Genomic DNA, 25,661 nt, shown 5'->3' on the forward strand with positions numbered 1-25,661 from the left:
GCTAAAAATCTTTCTTTGTCTATAAAATCGAAATCTACATTTGGTTTGTGTTGCAGAGATTTTAGGGTATATTATTAAGGACTTTTTTAAAAATGTCAAATGATAGGTTTGAGAATAGAATAGCGGAATAATTGCAAAGCAAAGCCATTAGTATGCTCCCCCATACTTGAAGTAATGGTTTGAATTTTGATTTTTTTTTTTTCTTTTCTGTTTGAAAAACCGAATACTACAGAATATAGCTCCAGGGAGCTTTTTTTCTGCCCGAGAAAAGCTTTTCATAATATGACTGAGAATGCATTTGCATCTGTCATAAGTCATAAGCTATGTATTTTATATACAAAGCTATGCATTACAAACTACACAGTTTAATGCAAGTTGTTGCCTGAGTTCTCTAATTAGTATTTTTCCCGTACTATATGCAGAACAATAACAGGAAACACTTATATTATAATTACCTAAATCAGGACTCTGTAACACAATTTATCTTTATTCTTAAGGAATAAAGACAACGACGTGATTTGAAAGAATGTGGTTTCAAAGGTTGTACAGTAACACCCCCTTTGTAGTTGTCAGATGTGACTTGACGTCAAGATAGCAGTATTGTCTCACTTCCACCCTGGCATAAGTCGCCTCATATATTCACTGCCACCAGTTGTCTAGCTGTGTGGATCATAAGTTATACCAGTCTAAGCCTTTGCAGATTTATACTATAGATCAGTTTGAAAAACTGACTGCTGTTTCAACCTGATGTCATCTTTATTCCAAACCAGCTTTCACCACACTCAATTGTAGACGTGAACACGGCTGTAAATTACAAAACATAGTCATAATTTTAGGTTAGTTGGTTCAATTAAATCCGCCTGCTCACTGTTCTCAGTAATATTTACAGTATCTCACTGGCACAGAAAGCAGACTGCGAGCCTTGTCATGAAAAGAGATGGATGTTCAGAAAGCATAAATAGTGGGCACGGTGCCTTTTATCTAGAAATACTTCCTGGCATATAGCACCCATCTTTTTCACATCAGTGAATAGGAACTGAAAAGAAAACTCGAGAGATCAAACAGACAAAGTTAATCAGAAGAAAACCAAAAGACGTGCATTGAGATGCGAAGACTCTCCGCGCCAGACCTGCTCCTTATTCTCTGCTCCCCCTTTTCTTTACACCTCTCCCTGAAGCAAACTCGCAAGTCTCCCCCTGGACTTCAATTGTCAGCTGGAGAAGAAAAAATAGAGGAGGTGGGGTGAGCAAGAGAGAGGGGGAGGGGGAAAGCGAGAGAGAGAGAAAACAGGTGACAGCGACTGGCAGAAGGACGAACGCTCTGTTAAGTTCAGCACAGAGTAACAGGGCCATGGGGACTGTAGGAAACAATATCCTTACAGAAGAAAAATAGCAAAATAAAAGATGCTGCAACATTGACATCTAGAGAAAATAATATCTGGCAGCGAATGAGTTAGAGCTAAGCGGAAATTGATTTGAGAGGAGATGAGAGAGGCTTATTTTTGCAGTAGGAAGTAAGAAGTGTAAGGCTTCCTTTGTTAGTCCATTCATAAAGATTTGACAGCCCACTGTGTTTTTGAAAAATAAAAAAAAGGATATTATTCAGTATTTTAATACACAATATCTTAGTGGGTAACACAGCATGTCTTTTGTACTGTCTTCTTCCACTCACTCCCAACTGGTAGATGACAGATGATTCCCCCTCCCTGAGCCTGGTTTCCTTCTATTAAAAGGGAGTTTTTCCTTCCCACAGTCACCAAAGTGCTTGCTCACAGTCATCTGATTCTTGAGGTTTTATCTGTATTATTGTAGGGTCTTAAACTCACAATATAAAGCTCATTGAGGTAACTGTCGTTGGGATTTGGTGTTATATAAATAAAATAAATGGTCATTCCATGTTGCCCTTTTAATGTAAATTTTGCCCTTTTGCCCGTTTTTTTGCACCACGTTTAAAGAAAACATACCAGGTTGAGGTTTTTATATCTTGTCGGTTAAAGAATATTTTACTGGTTAGTTTTACATTTCTTTGGCAGAATGCAGCATGTTTATGACAGCAGCAGGTTAAATTCAGACTTAAACATTTCAGTCTCCTTCAGTATTTAAAGTGACTCATTGGCTGCTGCCCTGTTCCAACCAGCACCGCCCACTGCTTGCTTTAAAATTATAATTGTTTTTTAAACCCTTCTGAAGATGATTTAAAAAAAATTGCAGCATCCCTTGTTTCTCACCTCATGTAAGTTTTTCACAGCAAATATATGCACTGCTATTAACTGGCCCCGGGTGTCCAAATATTTTTGCACCATACCATAATGTTTGAGTCATATTTCCTTTCCACTTTCAAGCTTTTCCTCTCAGCGCAAGCTTTTTTTTAAATAATGCCTTGTGACTTTACCACGAGCAAAAAGTGTCAAAAGCAATTGTTTGCTAGAGGAAAGTCAAGTACTGTGTATCTCAAATTAATAGAAATGCCCTCATTTCATGCTGCTGACTAAAGATTATATTCAAAACATAACTGCATTTAACAACTCATCAGTTGCATTTTGTCTTCACGTGTAAAGAGTCCGTGTTGCTCTAAAATTAAACAGGTGCTTGCATTTAAGCAAACAATACATTTTTGACTAAACAAAGGCTCTTGGAAGGATTCAGACTGGACACAGATTTATCAGCTTCTCAGACGCTTGCCAGCCTTGTAATAATTTGTGAAACAGAGCACTTTTAATATACTGGAATCAGCTGAGCCTTTTTAGATAGATATATGGAAATCACCAAATAGAGATGAACACCAGAATATGTGTTTTTTCTGCCCTTGACATGAAGTCTCTTGCATAAGATGTATTTTATAACAAAGCAGTTTGGTACTGTTGCAGGCACGACCCAGAGTTAACACCTTTATTGAGAACAGTATCAAAAGAAGGTTGACTTTTATGAGTTGAATGACAACAAAAGGCAAGTTGGACACAATTTTTTACATCTTAAATGCCGCTGAGATTTATTAAATCACTGAGAGGTGAACTGAAAAATCTGATTACATGTTACATTGCGATGTTCTACTGCCGAACTGTGGATTCTGACTTTTGACTGGATGTTAATTTGTCACATTCTGCCCACCAAAAGCATTATTTCTGCACAAGCTCAACACCCTAATGGCATCAACAGTCTCTGACAGCAGCAGAACAGTGTGACCCACCACGCAGTGAAAACTGAATGAATGGCTCACAGAACACAGCACAGAGTCTGAGTCACTGACCCAGTCTCCAAACTTCCCAGATTCTGATGCTATAAAGCATCCACAGCATGAGCCGGATCCACGGAGGATCCATGCCACGACCCACAGGACATTTTAGGAAAGCTGTGACAATGAATACTGTGTCTCTGGATGAAATCATGTGCTGGCAGCATGATCATACTGAAGAGCAGATGACCAAGAAAGGAAGATTACTGAACAAGTGAATGAGGGTAATTTTATCTCTTCGAGCAGGATGCAAACTAATTAAATGCTCCAGACAAATGAAGCCATTTAAAAGCCTCTTATTCTACTATGAATGATGCCTTGCTACCTACAGTGTCCCTACTGCTATTTTTTCTTGGGCTAAGAGTCCTACCCTTCTGCAGAACAAAGATCAGAAAATTATAGGAGTGAGATATTTATTCCTGTGTGTCATTCTGCAACAGTGGCTTGTAGTATGGCACTGCACTGTAAAATGCATCCCTGTTGTGTCCTAAGACAAAGAATGGTCGGCTTAAAGAATACATTAATCTGAGTGTAGCATATTAAGCTAAGCATTGCCTCCTGTGGACAAAGAGATGGGGATTTTCTTGATGCCCTTCTTGCCCTGGAGGAATTGTTCTGAGCTTTCACATGAGTTGCCATATACCCTTAAAACAACAAGCTCTGCTTTTGTTAAATTTTTCTCCGGTGTCCAAATCCTCCACTCATTTCATTACTTCAAGAGAGATGCCACAGGAATGTCTCTGCCCACACACCTCTGTCCTGGTCCTAGCCTAGCAAAGAGTTTTGACGCAGTTACCATTGTCATTGTGAAATGAAATAGGCCAACCCTGATTGTGTTGAGTCTACTCAGTAGTTCCCTCTGGGTGTGTGGTCCCCTGTCGCCCTCTGTAATTCAGCTGAAATGTGCCCTATAAGCCCTGTTGGAAACACAGAAATATTTTAGGTCCCTCTAACTGGGCACTATTGCTGTTCAGTCCTCTGACTTCCAGGAATGTCTTCCCTGACAGTGGGCAAGTTTGGTCTCTGTCTCCCTGCTGCATTTTATGTTGCTCCCCCTTTGCTCCTGTGTTCTTAGACAGTTGAAGACCTCGATAGTGTGTGTGGGGGAGAATTTCATGCTGCTGCTGGCTGTCGCTCCCACAATGCACTGTCTCACTTGCAAGACACTCAAAATCTCCCATTGAGATATAATGTGCTGGAGTTAAGTGACATACTGTAGAGGTCATATTCCTGTTTTGCAATCAAGACCACAAAGGTTGGGGAAAAGTCGCACCAGCTGCCATTTCCCAGAGGCTTTTCCAGCAGGAGCAAAATGTAGATTTACCATCAGTCCTCCAGTCGCAAGATTGTTCTGCTTAAATTTAAAAAAAATGTTTTGGATCTTGAGAGCCCAAGCTGTGATAAAAGTACCTGGTAATCATTCTCCTGGTAGGCAGGCAGAATGAGACCTACTAGAGTGATCCATGGGGAAGATACTTATATCCTGAGGATACCCTCTTGCTTGCTACCTCTTACCTCCCCTCCCTGCAATAAACCTACTGAAAACTTGTGTGTTTATGTGCACATGAGTGGATCTTTATCTTTTGAAGCAGAAAAGTCCCTGCTTTCTGCTAACCATACCATGGCATAATGGTAATAAAAAAAACATTTTACTGTTATCCTAGTAGCTCTGAACAGTGTGGTTCCTGTGTGGCACACACACAGGGATGATTCAGTTCATATTGATGCAGTCTTGGTATGTTATAATATGAATCATTACTCATAAGTGAACAGCACTTTATGTTCGATGCCAAGTCTCAGATAGCTTCATATAGCTCAGACTGTGAAAGGAGCAGTTTGATTTAAGGAGGTCTGTCAGACAGTGAGGACCAAAGTTTCAGTTTCCACCAGTGGTATAAGGGACAAGGAGCCCTGTACTTACTTCCTTGTAGGTCTTTACTAACACGGTGTCTGCAGCAGTGGGCAGAGAAGATTTATCTCGAATCAGTCTCCTCTCTCTTCTCTTCTCTTTTCAACAATTTCCCCCTTGTAGGTGGGAGTATCCAGTGGAAAGTTTCGATCTCTCAGCGAGAATTGATTATTATTCGCTATACTTTTTCAATTGAGCTCTCCATGACCTTTGAGTAGATTTCTATCTATTTCTTTCATATTTTCTTGTTACTTTTAACTTGGCTAAGACTGAATGATTTGTATGCCATTTGGTCCATCCTAATTTAATCCTTCAACAAAAAAAACAGTGCGAGTGCTTGCAATGCCTTTTAAGCCTTACACTTTAGATTTTATCAGGTCTAAGTCAGTTTATTCTTAGCTGTTTTGTTGAGGGAATGATTACCCAGTTTGTGCATTTATTGTAGAACTCACAGCAATGTGAACTAGGTCTTTGTAAGCTTCAAGGAGGCATGTGTTTTGACTGTGTAATGGCATTTGTTGGCAGATAGCAATCTTCCCTCAGGTGTCAGGTAGTGGTCCTGTATATTACCTCTGTTTTTGTATTTGTATTTGTATTGCATCTTTATTTTTAACACATTAAAATGCATCACACATCAGAGATTAAAGATCATTTTGAAAAATTAGCATACAATGTGAGAAAAGCATATGGAAGAAGCCCTGTCCAGCTACCGTAGTTACTCAACTGAACATGTTCAAATCAGATCATCTTCTATTTTCAGATTTTAAAGTCACACACAAAGGGGCCTCATTTTATGCACTCAGTATCTTTGATAAGTTTGAAGTCATGTAACGAATATTGTACTGATACAATACAGTAATATGCAAAAAGAGGCTATTTACTAATTGTGATTTTCTTACCTTTGCAGCTCAGGAGCAGAACTTTGGGGATCAGTTCCTTCATGTTTTCCTTCAAGATGGAAGCCCTGTTGCTAAACTTGGTTGTGGTGGCAGTCATATTTTGCATGCAGCTGTAAATCAGAACATCAATAACAACAGATGGACGTCAGTCACCATCAGGTAACGATATGGTGCTTCTACTTTGCTGTCATTCACCTAGAATTCAATTGCCAGGGAAGAACGTTTTTTGTAACATGTGTCAAGCAGGCCTAGAACGATTGAAGGTACAGTCAGTCATTTTTTGAAGTTATTTAATAGAAAAAAGAAAACTGTACTCATAGGTTCCAACAAACTGATGCATTCTCATAAAAGCTATTATAAATCTATTAAAAATACTGTTGTGGGAGTATCAAAGAGGATCAAAATGTGTTCATCATGCTTGTGTATTCCCGATATTGTCGCAATAATTTGTTATCGACATTCATTGTCTGTACAGCTGACAAGAGCTGAGTAAACAACAACTAGTTGTAAGCTAACATTATGCCCGCTAATGTTAGGCTCAGTTGTCCTTAAAATTGCACTTTCCCTCCAATAAAAAGCTGGTTACAGTCTTTCAAGCAACAGACTCCAACAAAGTTACATCCACCCATAACGGACTCCTTTCACAAAATGTTACAGACTTTTCTAGCGTAAAAGAAGGTGGACACTTCTCAGTCAGCATTGCCAGCTGAGGTAAACAGTAGGTTGATGGCCTTCCACAGACTGGGAAAAGCTCAGGAGCAAATCGGGATCTGGAACAGTCAATAGTAGAAACAATCTAAATCTTCTTTAAATGAATGTTTTTGATCTCTGTTTGTTGGCTAAAATGTGTTTTACATACTGTAACTGTACATTTGTAAACTAAAATAATGAATAGTAATATGTAAATTGTTTACATCTTATCGGCATTATTTTTTACCTATCAACAGTTTTGTTAAAAAAAACTCCACTAGCATACACAAATTGCATAAAAACAATAGCAAAATATCCACCTTACTAGTAACTAAATTTAGCTCCTTTTTTTATGTCCTTTGGTAATACTGCTTATGAAAAGATATAAGCAACAAATATAGCTACTCTTTAGATTTGTCATGGGAAAACATCTCACTTTCAAACATTTGGCAGTAGACTCGTTACCAGACCTGATTCATATATATTTTGACTTATTGCTTGTTCCTTTCAAATAGTTCCGATCAGCCATCCTTCCCCCTGCACTGCTGATCTTGTGTCTCTGTACTGCACACAAAGGCTTAGAGGCTTCATCACTGTGGGGCAGAGTAAGCCAGCAGGAGAAATGAGAGAGTGTCTGCTGCTGAGCTCTGCTTCTATTTGCTCTTGATCGGTTCAGCAATTTTATTCATATGCAAATGAGCCCATGACATCATCAAGTCATGTTCGAGCACAGAGTACCTACTTTCCTTGGGTGATAGTTGGCAACACTGAATACAGATGCCTTGCTGTTGTCAGCATGTATGCAGTGCAGTGCTGTGGTTGTATTTAACTGTAAATACTGTAATCCAGACTCCAATGACCGGTGAAAAAATTCAAATTGCCTGAAGGCACTGTAACACAGTCTCATCTCCATATTTTTTTTCCAATCTTTCCCTCTTGCATGACTCTCAAATGCTCTTTTTTTCTATCTTGCTGTCATCTCGGGTTGTGTGGTGCCACTGCACCTAACATCGGAAAGGGAAAACATTTTCCTGTTTTTATACAAATACAGTTACACCCCTTTGACTTTCTCATGTTATACCCATAAATGTCTGTCTGTTGCACCACATAGCAGCGTTGCTACAAAGCCTATTCAAGCTTCAGTCCAAGCTTCAGTACTATAGTATGAAAACATTGACACTCATTTTTCATAAGCTTTAGTTCTGGTGACATAACTGCTGCACAGGGTACGACGTCGCAGATGCAAAAATGCTTGTTTGTTTTTTACTTAAATTGTTTTCCCTACATTATGATCACATATAATTAACTTAAAACTAACTTAAAACCATGATAAAGAGTGTTAATGTTTCTTTACCTCGCCCTATTTGAAATCCTCTTAGCTATGAAGGAACACTGTTTAGCAGTCGTGCACCACTTCGTCTTGCTAATCATCCTCAACAAAGGGATAAAAGACATTATGAATATTTAATCAAGAATTTAGAAGCCAGTCCTGACAGTAAACATAATTGAATGAATCACATTTTCCTTTTGTTGGTCTTCAAAAGGAAAATGTGATTCATTTCACTGAAACATTCAGGACTGCTTAAATTGGCTGCCACATACATGAAATATAAAGTCCATACCTTTCTCTCCAGTGAGCTTCCATTGAATTATGAACACTTTGGCTGTGTAGAAACACTGAGTTTGGTTTTGGGAAAATGGATTATAATAACTTATATTATATTTATTCAGACACACTATCAATAGCTATGCAGATTTTCTAAATGTAATGGTGTTACGGTGCATTGTGTTTTCACAAAACCGTGTGTAACGCAAAGGCAGATTGATAACAGCTGTGAAGCATGCAAAACATTTCCACCAGGCAGCAACTTTGTATTATATTTTCCCTCTCCAGAAATGTTTAATTGTATTATTTCACTTAAAGCACAAATGGGTTGTAGCACTCCAGAGCAGACAAATGCTGGCAAGACAAAAAGCCACTGCTGAAATGCCCCTTGCTGCCATATAAATTCACAAAGGGGAGTGTGCAGGGGGGATGCTGTGTCATTTTTCATTTGGGGAGGACATGTTTGTTGCTGGCTTGGTTTTTGATGTTGGGAAGTTTTCCTTTGGGGATGTTTAGGGCAATACTGCTGCGATTAAATTTGAGAGTGGCAGACTCCAAACGCTCCCCTGGTCATTTGTGAGGTGTGTATGCTTTTAGCCGAATCCCGTACTACTTGCCATTCACTGTTGGAGTAATTTCCATTTACACTCAGTTAAAGATCAACAAGGATGACACACAGCATTCTGCAGCATCACATTTCTTACCTTGTCAGAGGTGAACTCTGAGTCCCTGGCAGACATGATTATTTAAATTTATGCTGCTTTTGTTGGTGCTTTTTTCTCTTCAGTCAAAGGAATGGGAGTAGTGTCTCAAGTATGATTCAGGCTTACTGAAAAATATTCTTTTTTGTCTGACTGAGGATCCTGTGTCTAGCACCTTCTGGGTTTTGATGTTCATGTTGATGTTTTTTACTGTTGAAAATGCACCAAATTTTCAGTTTGTGTAGAAGCAGTGCATGAATACCTCATCATCACGTCTTTTCTTACAACCTTTGTTTGAAAGGATGAAAATGTCAGCGTTCTGCTTGATCACTGAAAGCAAAGATTCTCAAAAAAACTTACCTTTAGTCTTCTTTGGTGATGCCATTGATTTCAAAAGAAATGTACATCTGTATTTACACTTTATTAGGTACACCTTGACAATACTGGGTTGGACCCTCCTTTTCCCTTTAAAACTGTCCTAATTCGTGTCCTAATTCTTCATGGCATAGATTCAGCAAGTGGCTGGAAACAATCCTCAAGACTTTTGGTCTTGGCATGAGAGCATCACACAGATGCTGCGGATGCAAATCACAAAGGTGCTCTGTTGGATTGAGATCTTGTGATTGTGGAGGCCATTTGAGCAAAGTGAACCCTTTTTCTTGTTCAAGAAACCAGTTTCAGATGATTTGGGCTTTTTGACATGGCCATAAAGGGATTGGCATGGTTGGTAATAATACTCAAGTAGGCTATAGCATTTAAACGATGGTACTAAGGCACCTAAAGTGTGCCCCACAAAATACCGCCCACACATTACACCACAATCAGCAGCCTGAGCCGCAGAAAAAAGGCAGGATGGATCCAGGTTTTCATGGTTTTTATACCAAATTCAGACCAGTCATCTGAATGCTGCAGCAGAAATTGAGGCTCATCAGACCAGGCAACATTTTTCCAATTTTCTCCTTTTTAGGTTTGGTAGGTCTGTGTGAGCTGTAGCCTCAGTTTCTGTTCTTAGTTGACGGGCACCCGGTGTGGTCTTCTGCTGCTACTTCAGGTTCAAATCGATCTGCCTGCACAGATGCTCTTCTGCATATCCTGGTTGTAACGAGTGGCTATTCTGGTTACTGTTACCATCCTGTCAGCTCAGTGCAGTCTGACTTCTAGCAACAACAAGGCATTTTCACCCTGAGAACTCCCACTCACTGGATATTTTCTCTCTATCAGAACATTCTCTGTAAATCCTAAAAATGGTCGTGTGGAAAAAAATCCCAGTAGATCAGCAGTTTCTGAAATACTCAAACCAGCTCGTCTGGCACCAACAACCGTACCACATTCAAAGTCACTTAAACCACCGTTCTTCACGATCCTGATGCTCGGTTTGAACTGCAGCAGCTCGTCTTGACCGTGTCTACGTGTTTAAATGCTCTGAGTTTCTCCCACGGAATTGGATGATTTGTGATAATGAGCAATTGAACAGGTTTGCCTAATGAAGTGCTTCTCAGTCAATGTATACTTCATAATTAGATCCCTTAAATCACTTTTCTTTTAAATTAGCACCGTATTCACATTACATCCACATTATAGGTGGGTTGTTTTGTCCAAGCAATGTTTTTGTACACATACTCTTGAGTGTCTTTCCTCCAGCACAGAACAGAATGAGCCAAGGATCAGTCAACCAAGTCTATGACTAATGGATGAGGCCATGATGTCCAGACTTTTACTTCCTCTACAGCTCCGATAAACGAAAACAAAACACTGGATCCCACGATTCTTCTAATGCAGCTCTTGCTATGCCCTTCCTCTTTGGCAAAATCTGAAGTCATGAGTATTTTGCCTCCGGTCTGAAATCTCCTGAAATTGTATGTGCTTGCTCTGACCACAAAACACAGGACAAGCAAATAACAGGAAGAGCATTAATTATTAGTTACTGATTAAATTATTATGATTCTCTAACTGTTGCTTTTCACAATAATAAAATAATTTAAAAATGGCGAATTTAGTTTCTCGTTCAGTTTTTAATTCAGCGAGCATGCTATCATTTGCATCGCATATTGAACTTTAACGATTATTTAATCGTTTAATCGTTAAACTTATATTTAATGGCCTGTTCAGTGATCATCGAATAGTTTTGTAGAAACAAATGAACATATGGGTGTGAAATGTCTCCTAGCAACAGCCGCTGGTACCAGGAAGAAAACAGACTTATGCTGTGTGAAGAAACACTGGAAAGAATTTCAAAAAAGTAACTTATTTCAGGGCATCTCAGGGAGTCGGGGAATCTGACTTCTTTGAATTATTGTCACAGAAACATCGGAAACTCCTCTTTCTGAGTTCGAGTCCTCTTCAGCTCAGAAACGCTGATTTACTTCACTCAGCATAATGTTTGCTGATATAGAACTAAGAGGGCATTTTAGTGCGAGTCAATCAATGGTGCATTTTGTTATACGATGTGGTTAGATCAATCTTATGATTTGTGTCTATCCTATTAATGGGTACATAACCCCTTTGCAGTTTGTGAAAGTAATTACCAAACAGCTACACTACAAGTGAACACTTCCCTGCTGGGTATTAATCCTTTGGAGAGTAATAGAGAAAAATGTATTTGGGCAAATGCCACGCCATATGTGCACTTGTTTCAAAAGTATCTGATTTAATAAGGGCCATTTTTGTTTTTGAAACCACGTCCTTTTTTTTTCACAGCAAGGTATGTGTATCAATTACACACTATTCAGAGTTGTATTGACAAGTTCTCCCATGAAAGATTCAGCAGCAGCCCTGCCTGCTCACTTGGAGTTTCTTTTGTGAAGCTTCACAATACCACAAGTGTTGCTGTGTGCTGTCTAATTGTATTGCTGGAGATATAATGATAGAACACAGGCTACCCAAATTAATTGAGGCTTGCCAGTCACAGCACAAATTATGCAGTAAATGCTGCAGTGCTGCGTGTGCGAAAGTAACTGCACCAGAGCCAGCCATTACAGTCAATGTAGGTGTAGTTTATGATCTGATACAGAGCATGTTGCACTTATGGAAAAAACAACAACAAAAACAACAAACAGACCCCTTTGTATATCTTGTGCAATAGGTGCAGTGGCGTGATATGACATTTCATGATTTGTAACCATATGTAAGGTTATCAGATCAGATGCATCAGATGCAGCGCCGCGACCTGTTGTGCTAATAAGAATATCAAAGTAACAGTTGGTACTTGTCTTTGTGTGTGTGTGCCAGCTATAGCTCACTGATAATAAACCCTACTGAGCATAGTCTCCATTTGCAGAACTAACAGACACTTAAATCAATCAAATGACTCACAAATGATAAATTCACAACTTACATGTTACACATTATGATTTGCTCTTTGTAAGAATCAGAAATATGGCTAGAATAACAAGCCTTTTTTGTGCCTTTTTTTTCCCCAGACACTAAAAACTGTTGCAAGGGCACCGTGCAGTGCATGATGTTTTACTGCCATCTGTTGCCAATACTTTCAGATGTTTCATGCAAAAGTAATATTTTAATGATTATCCTCCTTTATTATTAGTTGTCTGCAGGGGACTGTGAAGAGGGAATGTTCTTATTGGATTGTAGAGACAAACACCCACCTTCAGGTTTAACAAATACCTCTGTGTAAAGGTGCAGTCCTGAAAATATTTGCAAGGTCCCTTAACATTCCAGGTAATATTTCAGTGGTGATCCTCCGGAAAGTTGCTGTAATGCAGTTGCCCTTAATTAGTCACACACCAGACGCAGTCTAAATGAGGATGTTAGAGATGACAAATCACTCATGATTAGAACATTAGCCAGATGAACAAATGCATAAATGATGATTGAGTTAGGAAAATGATCACAGCCATATTGTGGTGTGGTCTGTCTTTGGAGAAATATTTATCCGTCTCTGTTTGTTTACCTCAAACTGGAACTTTGCTGCGTGGGTCCTGTGAGACCCAGAAATGAATGGTGCACAAGGGGCCCAATAAGAAATCACAGTTTCTTCCCTGCATTAGAGAAAACCACTGTTTCTTTTCCTTCTTATTCATTCATATGTTTGTTTGTTTGGTTTTGGGCTTGTGTGTATGTTTGTGGCGATTATAATGTGGAGCTGTAGGCCATATTTCTAGCTATCTACACCACATAAAGTAGTTGTACTCATTTTTAAAAATATATAAATAGTCACGTTTTCCTTAAAGCAAGACTATTGTAAATTAGCTTGCTGGAATATTAAATGCGCTCATAAGAACTCATCAAGTAACGTCCCGTTTGCTTTGTGCGCATGCTTTCCATATCTCCCAGGGACAGTTTTTGTAGCATTAGTAGCCTGAATAAAAGCTACTGTGGTAAGCACCAAAATATTCATCAAGCGCCCTCAGCATTAGAGGTTGTAATGATATTGTGATGTTTCATACCTCGCAAAATGGTCCATTTTTGTTGCACAAAGATAAGGATTGATATATCGCACAACTCTATCCCTTTCATTAGGATCCAAGGAACAGTGGGGCAATATCCCAATGTAAGAGAGTGAGCTCACTGGAACACACTGAGCACCACAAGGATGTTAATGGATGTCTTTTGTGGACATTAGGTTGCCTTTCACATTTGCCAACGTAAATGTGCCTTAATTTATCAGTGAGTGTGTACAAAACAGCTCTTACGATTTCCACACCTGTAATTAGTCCTACCTGAAGTTGAGTATGATTGCCGCAGGGAGGTGTCCTGGAAGGCTGTTTCAAATTAGCAGGAGGGCGATTGCTCTGATTGTTTCCATCTGGCTATTAAAGCAGACGTTTGAGGGTTGTTCCTCATCAGTCATCATCGGTACAATCAAAAAGAATGGCTGAATAAGTTACGAAATACGCACAATCGTAGTTGTGTGGCGTGTTTACAGGCTGGTGGCAAAGAAACCCACAGAACACAAAGGGCATCACGCATTGCCGTGTTTACGTGTGTGGCGGAGAGCGTGCAACCTTTTGCATAATGTTGAGCCTTTTAAAGTGCTTCCATTGTGTACTGCCAGCATAAGGCCGGTGATGAATTGGGGAGAGGGGATCACTTGACTTTGCCAGAGCTGGAATATGACACAAGTAGACCATCTACTTAACATTACGGCTGCAACATTAATGACTACTACAATTGTATATTTCCCCAGAGAGACGCTGAGGGTCAAATGATAAAATTATCTTCCTTCTCATTAGGTTTGTAATGTATATCTAGTTTGTGCCCTCGTTTTTATCATTAATTAATCCTGAATGACATAATGAGCACTCATACCCATAATCATGTTTTTGGCCTATTGTTATCATTGTTATCAGTAGTAGCAGTGGTCGTGGTAGAAAATCATAGAAAATGTTATTAAAACTGGTATTTATGTCACAGATCATGTACCTGGTTATGATTGGTGATCTCACTCTGTGGTTTTTCTTTAGGCACTCCATAGGTACTGTTGCATTACTGTGTCCATTTCAATTTGGCCGAGAAACACAACTACTTGCAGAAAATAAAAAGTACTGCAGCACTGAGCCAAAACCTGTTTCTGGCCTTCTTATTTAAATCCAAAACTGGGGAAAACATTGCCTGTTTTTCCTTGTCTCTCCTGGGTTTAGGGTGAGAGCTTGTGACACAAACGGACCATTACTTCAGACCCAGTGTGCCAGTGCATAAAGTGTCTTATAAAACGATGTGTAATGTATATCTAGTAAGTTTATGGAATATTCTCCATGATCACATTAGGAGCTTCACTGCTGTCTGCTCTGTTTGTTTCTCCATCAGCGCCTTTTCCACCCTTTGCTGGCGTTATTGTGAGTATCAGACATGGTAGGTAGAGGGCTTCCTAACTTACCCCTGGTTTCTGTGTCTTCTCTTTTAACAGATACAATCTGCCTGTTGGCAAACAAGGAGGCCCGTGTATGATTGAAATAGCTGCAGATAATGGCACGGCTCAGCATCTCGAGGAGTACGTCTCACACCCTATGTCACAGGTATCCTGACCTCTCTGCACTCAAATCTACCCTTTGTACAACCATCATCTCATTTCAAACACATAATTATCTCTCAGTTGTCTTATTCCTTTTACAGCACAGTTTGCCTTAAAAACATTGAAATGTTGGTACAGCAGTAATATCATCGCCTGTGGATCCCGATATTCTTCAGTAAATAATAACAATTAAAGAAATACGCATGTATTTCCATCGAGAGCCATTCCAGTATTTAAACGCTGCTCTAATAATGAATGCCACAAAGCCATCAGTGGCTTTTAGTTTTTGTAGTAGGGTTGTTTGTCAATGTATTTGCTTATATAAAGGCTGCATTGTTATCTAAAATTTCTGAAATCTGCTAAATGTCATTGTGACAATTATGAAGTAAAACAGTATAAATGCAGCATTAATGTTAAAGAGCAACACAGGAAATATGCCCTGGCATTTATGTCATATAGACAGATGATGTTTACTGGCAATTTTTTTTCCCCGACATCCCTGCATTTTTTCCCACAGCCCTATACATTTGGCACCCCCACAGTGCCAACAGACTCGCCACATTCAAATAAACAACTTATAGAACTCATGGCAGCAGGGCCATCAGTAGATTGACTGTATGTTGTTGTGTGCTGCCAAAGCCCACTGCTTTATGAATACAAAACAGGCTTCCATTTAGAATAAAGTGCATCTTTTACAGTATTATCTATAGATAATCACAATTGGCAAACATGTAAGCCACATCAAGCTTGTTCTATTGTTAATCACAGGCTGGTCTTTTTTTTCTGGCTCATTAATTTGATTAACAACACCTATATTTGTTATTAATTAATAATTTTGCTTTCACATTCAAATATGCAGAGAGAGTCTCAACCTTCCCACTGGCCCAACATGCCTCCCACTCCTCAGTGTGATTTATGGTCTTCTAATTTGAGATGCCAACATGTTTCTTTGTTCCTCATTCATTACACAAGCACTATCTTTGCTACAATTAGACATCACAGTGCTGAACTTTTTCTTGTATTGTCAGATTTAAAGATGAAGTGAATGAGTGTGTTTCTAAAAATAAAAAAATACTACTTACACTTATACGCTGTGTATATTTGTGGATAAACAATACCAGTAAAAAGCTACTTGTAGTTTTTGTATCAAATGAAGATCTTAAAAATGTCTTGGAAACAAATATGTGCTTTAGTTATTTGTGTTGTGTTTGTGTTGGCTTTATCTGACACTGTCAGCCAAGAGAAGAAGTGAGTGGGCTCAAAACTAAAGCCAGCTGTAGACTTCAGAGAGAGATAGCTGCTGTCACTTTCCAGTCTAGACTGCCGAGGCTAATCAGACAGCTTAGCAGATGTTGGTGAAGCAATATTGCCATCTATTTCACTGTTAGTATATGTCAAATTAGAAGTATCTTGATTTCTCACTAAACACTGTTATCTAGTTACTCAGGGCTGTGGCAAAGTGGCAGGCTGTAGTTTTCATTTTGGATCAGTTTCTTTTTAATTAGTACAAAGACAGGATACACCCAGCTATAGAGCTACTGTGTCAGGGTTCACAGCAGGCTTGCTGCTCTACTGGTGTATGAGACCAGATTGCATTCAATGCCCAGTAGCCGGTGCTGTAGGGGTATAATTACTCATAGATAAAGGGAATGAAGGTATACATGTAGATATATAAATACTAATAATATGGCAATCTTAAAATAATGTGGTGAAATGTGTGTTATTGCAGTACATGAAAGTGCTTAATAAGCAACATCAGTTAGTGTAGGAAAAGTAAGTTACAAGTAAGCTACCTCAGTCTGGCTTGTTGCACTTTTCATGTTTACATTCTGTACTGGTTATAGTTTTATATTTTGTGTATATAAAGCTTTATTCTGGTTATATTTTTTATAGCTGTTGGTTTTGTCTGTCTTCTTGTTTTTGACATTTTGTTGTAAGTATTTATATTTACATTTTCTTTACATTTTTGATTCATGTTAAACTAGACAGCACCACGTAGACCTAAGGGCAATGATCATTTCGCATACCTTCACATACGTAATCATGGTTAGGCTCGCAGAAGTTATAGTGAAACCTCTGTGACAATTTAGACTGAAGGCCAGTATTTTCTTCATCAGACAAAGGAAACAATCAAATTTTTTTGAAGCGTTAAATGAACATATCTATTTTCTGGCTTTGAAATATTACCTCTACTTATTCACACTCTATCCAATATTTACTAAGCAGAGCAAATTGGCTTTAAGCCGCCATCAGAAAAAGTGCAGATTGGAGTAGCAATTTAAGCCAGCGAGTCAAACGAACAATTGCCAAATTTCTGAAAACAAAAGCACTTAGTTGATTCCAGTAATGATCAAAACAATTTACCAAGGGCAGTACAAATTAGCATAGGGTCACAGACATGCATGAGTAACCTGCCGTCAGCACAAATACAGTTACTTTTAATCTGACAGACATAATATACGCATATGTTTTAAGGTGTTTGTGTACAACTTCTGATAAATACTACAAAGGGTCATTTGTAGTACCATAGGTAGTAGGATCGATGTGTGTGTGTGTGTGCGCTCTCCATGGTCCTGAATTGTGGAGGGAAAAAAAGAAGAAATAACTTGAAAATTCAATCTGAAGATTTCAGGTGTGTCATGAAATATTTGTTGGTGCGAGGGATGCCATGAGGCCCTGTGACATTTGTAAAAGTAAGAGTCAGATCTTGTTTGACCCCTTTAAAAGAACGAGAGGGAGAAAATGAAATGAAGGTTTGGAAGCAGTGGGCTCGCTGTGAATTCTGTTTGGAGGTTTTAGGTCTTCCTTGATTTTTTCCAGTGTGTTTTTCTTTTAATATATATATAATAATGTATCTGTAGCAATCTATAAGCTGTGATAATGTCCCCCTACTGCCAATCAAAAAAACCCCACATGTAGCCCTTTTGACACACCCTCTCTTTTCTTGTTATAGCAGCAACTAGTGAAACCATGCAAAGTGTTAAAAGACAGAAATATTGTTTCTTTATTAGATAATGGTGCAATTACTAAAGAATTTTAAATAATCTCCTTGCCAAATGCTGTGGTCCGAAAAGGAAACACCTTCAAATATATATTCAATAAGGCTATCCACAAATAAAACACGGCCTTGCCTTTTAAACTTTTCACTATGCATCTTGAGTAAATCCACACAGTATGTTTTTTTCCTTGCCCAAAGATGGTTCGCACTAGCCCAAAGGCATAGTTAACCTCGCCCCAAGGTTTTTGTCTGTTTTTATTGTGGCCAAGTTTTACTCATCTGAACTGGCCTTACATGTGCATAAACAGATTCCACACTGCCTAGCCCTGCCTTCAAATAAAATTCGAAAATGAGCACACTGCTCGTGTGAAAGCGGTGCTGTGGGTCCACTTACAAAGTCATGAATTTTACATTAGTAGGGCTTTTCAAATGGACTCTTCTCATAAACATGGTAAACATGCTTGGAGGCACCATAAAGTCATACATTATCATCAGCCCATCATCATCACACAGCTACAGTGAATCACATACAAGCACAGTTTAGCATGTTTTAAAAGCAGCCATCGCGCGCTGCTTGTTTTATATGAATCCTAAGCTTTTTTAAAGATACTTTCAAGGTCCTTACAAGTGTGGCTTCATTGCACATACATTCACAGGAACCCTGTCATGCATGTCTCTTTATAGGCTTTTAAATCTGCAGCGGTTATGTCATTTAAAGCTTGTATTGAGCCGACATCCTAAATGATAATGTGGTCTAACACTTAAGTGTCCCTTCACTGAACACCTCCACTTCAGCTGTCCAACACTTCCTCCGATGCCAGCAAGCAGTTATGACGAGTGCCAAGGATGTATAAATTCTGACATGACTGATGTGATTTTGTAATGGCAGAGACAAAACTGGAAACAGTAATATTCAGTGTACTTTGAGATCTTCATACTGTTAACATCCAGTATATTACATGACAAGGTTGCATTTTATCACTATACCATAACAAAACATATGTAAAGTGGCAAATGAGCTTTTTTAATTATGGACACATCTGGTGTCCATAATTTTTACACAATATGGTACAAGTGACTCAGAAATGTTCATGTCAACACATTTCTCTTTTATTATAGTTTGTTTTGTTTTATTACCCATAAGACATCAGAGTAAACCACAGGAACAGTTAAAAATCTTTTTGTGCTCATTGCCTAGGACAGAACTTGAAATCTTCTGTAGGTTGAAGAGAAATAACAAAATGTAAAGGAAAGAAATTTATACAGTACGATGGAATAAAATATAGGCACTTTTATGCTTATGTGATGTACTCGTTTGTAGCATTTTTGCAGACACAGCTGCAGTTGTTAAGTTGACTGTTACAAAAGAATAAGTTACAGGTTCACACAATTTATCTATATTAGCCAAATGTTACCCAATTACTGCACATCAAAGGAACCTACCAGTGTTTTTTTGTTTTTTTTAATGATCATTATCTCTAGATATGTGACATCCAAAGAACTGAAAAAGAAAACATTACTTTCTGCTCATATTTCTCTAAACTTACGAACGCATTAATTTTGATGGTTAGTCTCACATTAAACATGGAATACATTAAATGCCCAGAATCCTCACTTCCCTTGCACCCACTGTTTTTTGCACATGCCATCCATTCCCTTTACTTACCCATTAACTTCACAACTGGAGCATAAGTTTTAACATAACAGTTAAAAAAGGCACAACATTTAAAAAAAAAACAAACAAACAAAAAAAAAAAACATGGGGTCTAGTGTAATAATGTAACAGATAGTGTAACTGACTTATTAACAAGAATAAAAGTTACAGTCTAGGTGATACTAATACCGCATTACACCAGAGGGTAACAGTAGCTGAGTCTGTTGTCTTTCTTTTTCATCATCTCAGGATACATTAAGGTCCTAATAATGTAATAGCAGTAATAATTTCACACACACACACACACACTGTGTTTTCATATCTTTGTGGGGACATCTAATTGACATAATGCTTTCCCTAGCCGCTTACCCTAACCATCAAAAATGAATGCTTAATTCTAACCGTACCCAATTATAACCTGACACTAAAACCACATTTTGAGTCTGAAAAATGCCTTCAAACTCGTGGGGACCGGGACTTTGTCTCCATAATGGCTGTTGGACCCTACGAGCATAGTAAACTTCCAATTTTTGGTCCCCATGAAGATGTTAATACCCGTGCACACACACACACACAAACATACATTTTAACAAACTGGGTTTTTTTCCTGAAGTACCTGAAGGGACATGTCTTATAGGAACCAGTGTGATTTAATAATATATACTGCTGATCACTTATGTGTGTTAATTATTTATTTATTTATTTTACAGGGGACCTTTGGACCCATATTTCTTGGGGATGTTTCATCTCAGTGGGACATGCATGACAAGAATGAAAAAGCAGAGAAGAGATTCATTGGTTGTATCAGAGAACTTCAGGTCAACTCAAAGGAGATTTACCTGATGGGTGAGGCAGTTAGAGGGAGAAATATCAAGAACTGTGACCCTCCTGTCTGCCAGCACTTTCCTTGTCGTAATGGAGGAACTTGTATCAGGTAACGGGTCACTTTTTACCCTATTAAAGGTTACCTAATTATCTTTAAACCTGAAAGGCACAAAGAATATAGGAAATCCAACTGTCCTTCTTTATGGAGTAATAATACATTGGACTCAGTTACTTGATGTGAACTGCACCAGATTTGTACAGAAGACTGAAATTGTCAGAATCAAAAACCAAGAAAAAAAGAAAATAAATCAGTATATAAATTAGAATGCCATTACATGCATAACTTGAATGAATCACATAAAATAATGTAATTGAAACCAATGTTGGTATTTATGTAAATATGGCTATGCGCTAACCAATTCTTAATGCAAAACTCATCAGTTGTCAGGCTTATTATATCAGCACTGGACTAATTCCAGTGTGGGCGTACTGGAGGGTAGCTGTGCTCTATGGAACATTGGCTTGTGCCGTGGTATCAGTGCAAAAACAACAAACAAACAAACAAACCAAACAAAAAATTGTAACTTGATTTTTTGTTTTATTAAGTGAGAAAAATATTTGGCAATTTCTATGATAAACTGTCATCACACGTCAGACATTTTTGTCTAGTTTTGATCTAAATTAGCAATTTCTGCTCTTTCTTGTATTCTAGCCACAATGATGCGCGTTATGAGTCATTCAAATGTCTGTAATGACGTCTGGAGCAGGCGGGTCAAGAACACTTCATAATGCTGTCTTTCTGCAGTAAACAAAATAATTTCAATTAGCAAGCTGATTTTTTTTTTTCTTCTTTTAATGGATGATGGCCTTCTCAGAAAGCTTGTACCAAAACACTGATTGCACTATGAACAACACAAAGAAAGGGGGTTCAGGTGAAAAAGAAACTGCTGGTAACATTTAAAAGATGTTTACCTGGGGCCCAGGTATGTCAAGAAAAAAACCCTTGCCGCTATAAAAATGATGGTCTTACCAAAAATAAATTATTTATTCTCAGTGATCCCAACTAAACAAGATTGGTTCAGATCTCTAGATTCATATATGTCCAAATTCCTTTGGAAAGATAAACCCCCACGTATAAGCTTAAAAACACTACAAAAGACCAAGGATAAAGGAGGATTAGAACTACCTAACTTTCAGCACTACTTCTTAGCCAACAGGCTTCAATTTATCTCAGGATGGCTAAAACATACCCTCTTAGATGAACCTTGGCTAGATGTAGAACAAGCACTTTGCAATAATCTAGAAATTTCAGACCTACCATTTATCAGCTCAAACATCCAACGACATGAATGCTTCAAAAGCGTCAGCATCAGCTCTTCTCTGACAGCATGGTGGGAGTTTCTAAAATTGACGGAGTCTTCATTAATCCCATGCAAACGTACACCTGTCTGGAACAACCCTGACATATTACAAAACAATAATATTGTCATGCGCCGCGGCGCGCGTGCACAAAAGGATCCAGACGCAGACTCAGCGCTAGCAGAAAAGACACTTTATTATAATAACGAAAGGCGACCCGGGAAAACTAGGGAGCAAAACAAGGAACTAAAAACCCGGGGAAACAATGACACGAGGAAGCCGGAATCGGGACCGTGGGAGGCTGCAATAGAAAGGGGAGAGGATTACTAGGGAGCTGGGAAGCGGGGAAAACACATCAGGACTGAGTTAGAGTAGGGGGCTTACGATAGAGCGGGACCGTGGGAGCTCGGGAGGGAAGTGTGGCAGTCCGTGAGCAGGAAGTCCGTGGAGATAGTGAATGGGTCCAGATGATGCACCGAGTGATCCAGTTGAGCCGGAGGACAGGCAGGTGGCAGATGCCGAACGCCGGGTCGAAACCTGGACACAAGTAGGCGGATTAAACACAGTTCCAACCAGAAGTGAATGCACGCTTTCGTGGAAGTCTAGTTACCACTGTGAGGTGATTAACGGACTGGTGTGGAGCATCCGTCAGCGCCGGGTTAAGTAGCTCTTCATGTAATCACCGCGATGGAGAGCAGGTGTGCCGGTGATGGCCCAGCCCGGGGGTGTGGCTACCCGAGCATCACGCATTCCACAGACACAGGACCACGGACCATGACAAATATGATAAACTTTCCAGATTGGAGTGGTAAAGGAATCAAATATTTAGAACATATATTAGAAGGAACAGAATTTATTCCATTTGACAGACTAGTTACACAATATGGGATCAACAAGAAAAGATTTTTAGAATATCAACAAATTAAATCCATAGTAAAAAAGAAATTTAAACCGGGTCAAGTTGAACTACAAACACCACCAAGTGTGGTTCAATTTCTTACTCTTAAAACCCCAAAATTACTTTCCAAAATATACAGAATGCTTTCTAAAACAGATGAATCAATATCACTTCCTATTGCAAAATGGGAAGCAGATTTATCAGTTAACTTAGACCAAAACTTCTGGTCTCAGATTTGCTTAAAAACCTTTCATCTAATTAGAAATCCCAGTCTTCAATTAATTCAATACAAAATACCACATAGAGTGCACTATACAGGTCATCGGATGTTCAAGATGGGCTTTACGTCTACCAACAACTGCTCACACTGCCAAACCAATTCACCGGACAATTATATCCACGCTCTTTGGTTCTGTCCACCAGTTCAGAAGTTTTGGCGCGAGATATGTGAAGACTTATCGAAGTGTCTGAAATGTAACATTCCAACTTCCCCTTTAGTGTGTTTGTTGGGCAGCTTAGATAATGTCACTACAGATAAGAATATAGCCCATATGGTTTTCACTGCCCTATGCATAGCCAAGAAAACAGTCCTCATGAACTGGAAAAATAAAAATAATCTTAATTCTAACCAATATAGAAATTATCTATTAGATTACATTAGTCTTGATACAGCCTCTGCCACCACATCAGATCAATTGCTCTGGGCTCCTTTGATCAGCTCCATCACCTAGTGGGGGTGGGGGGGTCATAGTTTGGTCCCACCTTTGCTGTTGTGATTGGTGTGGGGGTAGGGACAGGCTTGGGGTGTCGGGGGGTTCCCCAGGAGCATCTTCCTTGGAGGGCTCAACCTGGGGTTGCGGTCATAGCCTATTAAGGGCTCTGTTGGCTCTTAGGTGACAGTCTCCTCGTGGCTGCGTGCAGCGGGGCTAGGGGAGGGTCTGTGCTGACGGACGTGGGTTACTGACCTGGTAGCCTGGCTGCCCCTGGGTGAAGGCGTGGGGTTCTGGGGGTGCTCTGTCTCTGGGCTGGGGCCCTGGCTGGGCCTTGGGGGCTTGGGTCCTGGTTGGTGTGTTGCCGGGGTTGTGGGCGGGTGGGTGTATGGGGACTCAGCCCTGGCGCAGGGTGCTGCCAGTGCATCGAGCCACCTGGGGGGCTCTTCAACTGGTGGGGGGAGGCTGTTACATCTTGCAGGAGGTCTCCTCTCTTCAGGAACTCACTCTGCAGGAGGGGGAGATACAGGAGAGGTGGAGGAAGATCTCAGCCTGGGCGTCTATTGTCTTGTGTAGTCTGGAAGATGAGTGGATGACGGGGTGGGTGCAGTTTTCTCTGTGGTGGGGTCGGGTGGGCTGTCCCGGGCTTTGTGGGGCCAGGCGGCGCTGCTGAACCGGGCCCTGGTCCAGATGGGCCTGGGCCCCCTTTCCCTTAAATACAAGCGCGCTCATGCTCACAGATGTACACACGGGTGCTCACACACACAAACTACACCCTTTTTGGCTCCTACCTCAAAGCACACTGTGCGCTGTCGATCTTACGTGCTGCACAATAATGTTTAATATTTAGTATTTACTGTTATATTCCCATAGATCATCGTGATGTTGTTTATTCTATTGCTCTCTTTTTCTTCTGCTTGTTTTCTCTTTTTTCTTTCTCAACAGGTGATCCAGGTGATTGATATATGTATTTTTTGTCTGCTTATTTTGTTGGTTTTTGTTTTTTGCCCTTCGTCCCTCTTCTCCGCTGTTTTTCTTTCCCTCTTTCTTTCTCCCTTTTCTTTTCCCCAGTCAAGTCTGTCCCGTATTTAACAAGTGAAAATAAAATAAAATAAACAATAAAAGGTGAATCAAATAGACCATTACGGCAAGGCTGGGATGGTCCATTTGGTAAAGTAAATCCATTGGGCATCTTTCTTCGCCTTTAGACAATAATTCTGATGGCAAAAGAGCCAAACGGGACAGGCAAAAAAAAAAAAGAAAAGGAAAGAAAAAAACCCTTACGTCGTTAAACCACCAGCAGCAGCAGCCTGAATCATTAATTCAAAGCAGGATGGATCTGATTAACATGTTTTTATGTTATTTACCCCACATTTTGACCCTACCATCTAAATGTCACAACAGAAATTCAAGACTCAACTGAACAGGGAAGTTTTATCCAATTTGCGACTATCAAATTTTGATGATGCAGTGTGAAATAGCTTCAGTTTCCTCTTCTTAGCTGAGACGAGTGGCATCCTGTGTGGTTTTCTGCTGTTGTAGCCCATCTGCTTCAAGGTTTGATGTGCTTCCAGAGATGCTCTTCTGCATGCATTGGCCATAATTAGTGGGAGGATTTTTGAGTTACTGTTGCCTTCCTGTCAGCTCAAAACAGTCTGACCATATTCCTCTGATCTCTGGCATCAACAAGGCATTTCCCCCCTGAGAACTCCCACTCACTGAATGTTTTTGTTTTTTCAGATCATCCATTCTCTGTAAACCTTAGAGATGGCCGTGTGGGCAAATCCCAGTAGATTAGGACTTTCTGAAATACTCAGGCTTGCCCTGCTGGCACCAACAACCATGCCAGGTTCAAAGTCACTTAAATCACCTTTCTTCACTATTCTGATGCTCGGTTTGAACTGCAGCAGCTCGTCTTTACCGTGTCTACGTGTTTAAATGCTCTGAGTTTCTCCCACAGAATTGGATGATTTGTGTTAATGAGCAATTGAACAGGTTTACCTAACGAAGTGCTTCTCAGTCAATGTATACTTCATAATTAGATCCCTTAAATCACTTTTCTTTTAAATTAGCAACATATTCACATTACATCCACATTACAGGGGGGTTGTTTTGTCCAAGCAATGTATTTGTACACATTTTCTTGGGTGTCTTTCTCCAGCACAGTATGATATGTGAAAAGAGCAAGCCAAGGATCAGTCAACCAAGTCTAT

The 25,661-nt window shown here is 39.5% G+C and overlaps 1 protein-coding gene across 1 annotated transcript in view; it reads left to right on the top strand.

Moving 5' to 3' along the window:
- The window catches only part of eys (EGF-like photoreceptor maintenance factor), a 159,481-nt gene that overhangs the window by 107,142 nt on the left and 26,678 nt on the right, over positions 1 to 25,661 (top strand). The window contains exons 41-43 of the mRNA XM_084948199.1: positions 6,048 to 6,198; positions 14,900 to 15,008; positions 20,367 to 20,590. Of these exons, the coding sequence (XP_084804325.1) occupies positions 6,048 to 6,198; positions 14,900 to 15,008; positions 20,367 to 20,590 (484 nt within the window). The remainder of the gene's footprint in view (positions 1 to 6,047; positions 6,199 to 14,899; positions 15,009 to 20,366; positions 20,591 to 25,661) is intronic.

The sequence above is a fragment of the Perissodus microlepis genome, chromosome 13, assembly GCF_051167445.1.
Source record: "Perissodus microlepis isolate ML-2025 ecotype Zambia chromosome 13, ASM5116744v1, whole genome shotgun sequence".
In the NCBI taxonomy this organism is placed as follows: Eukaryota; Metazoa; Chordata; class Actinopteri; order Cichliformes; family Cichlidae; genus Perissodus; species Perissodus microlepis.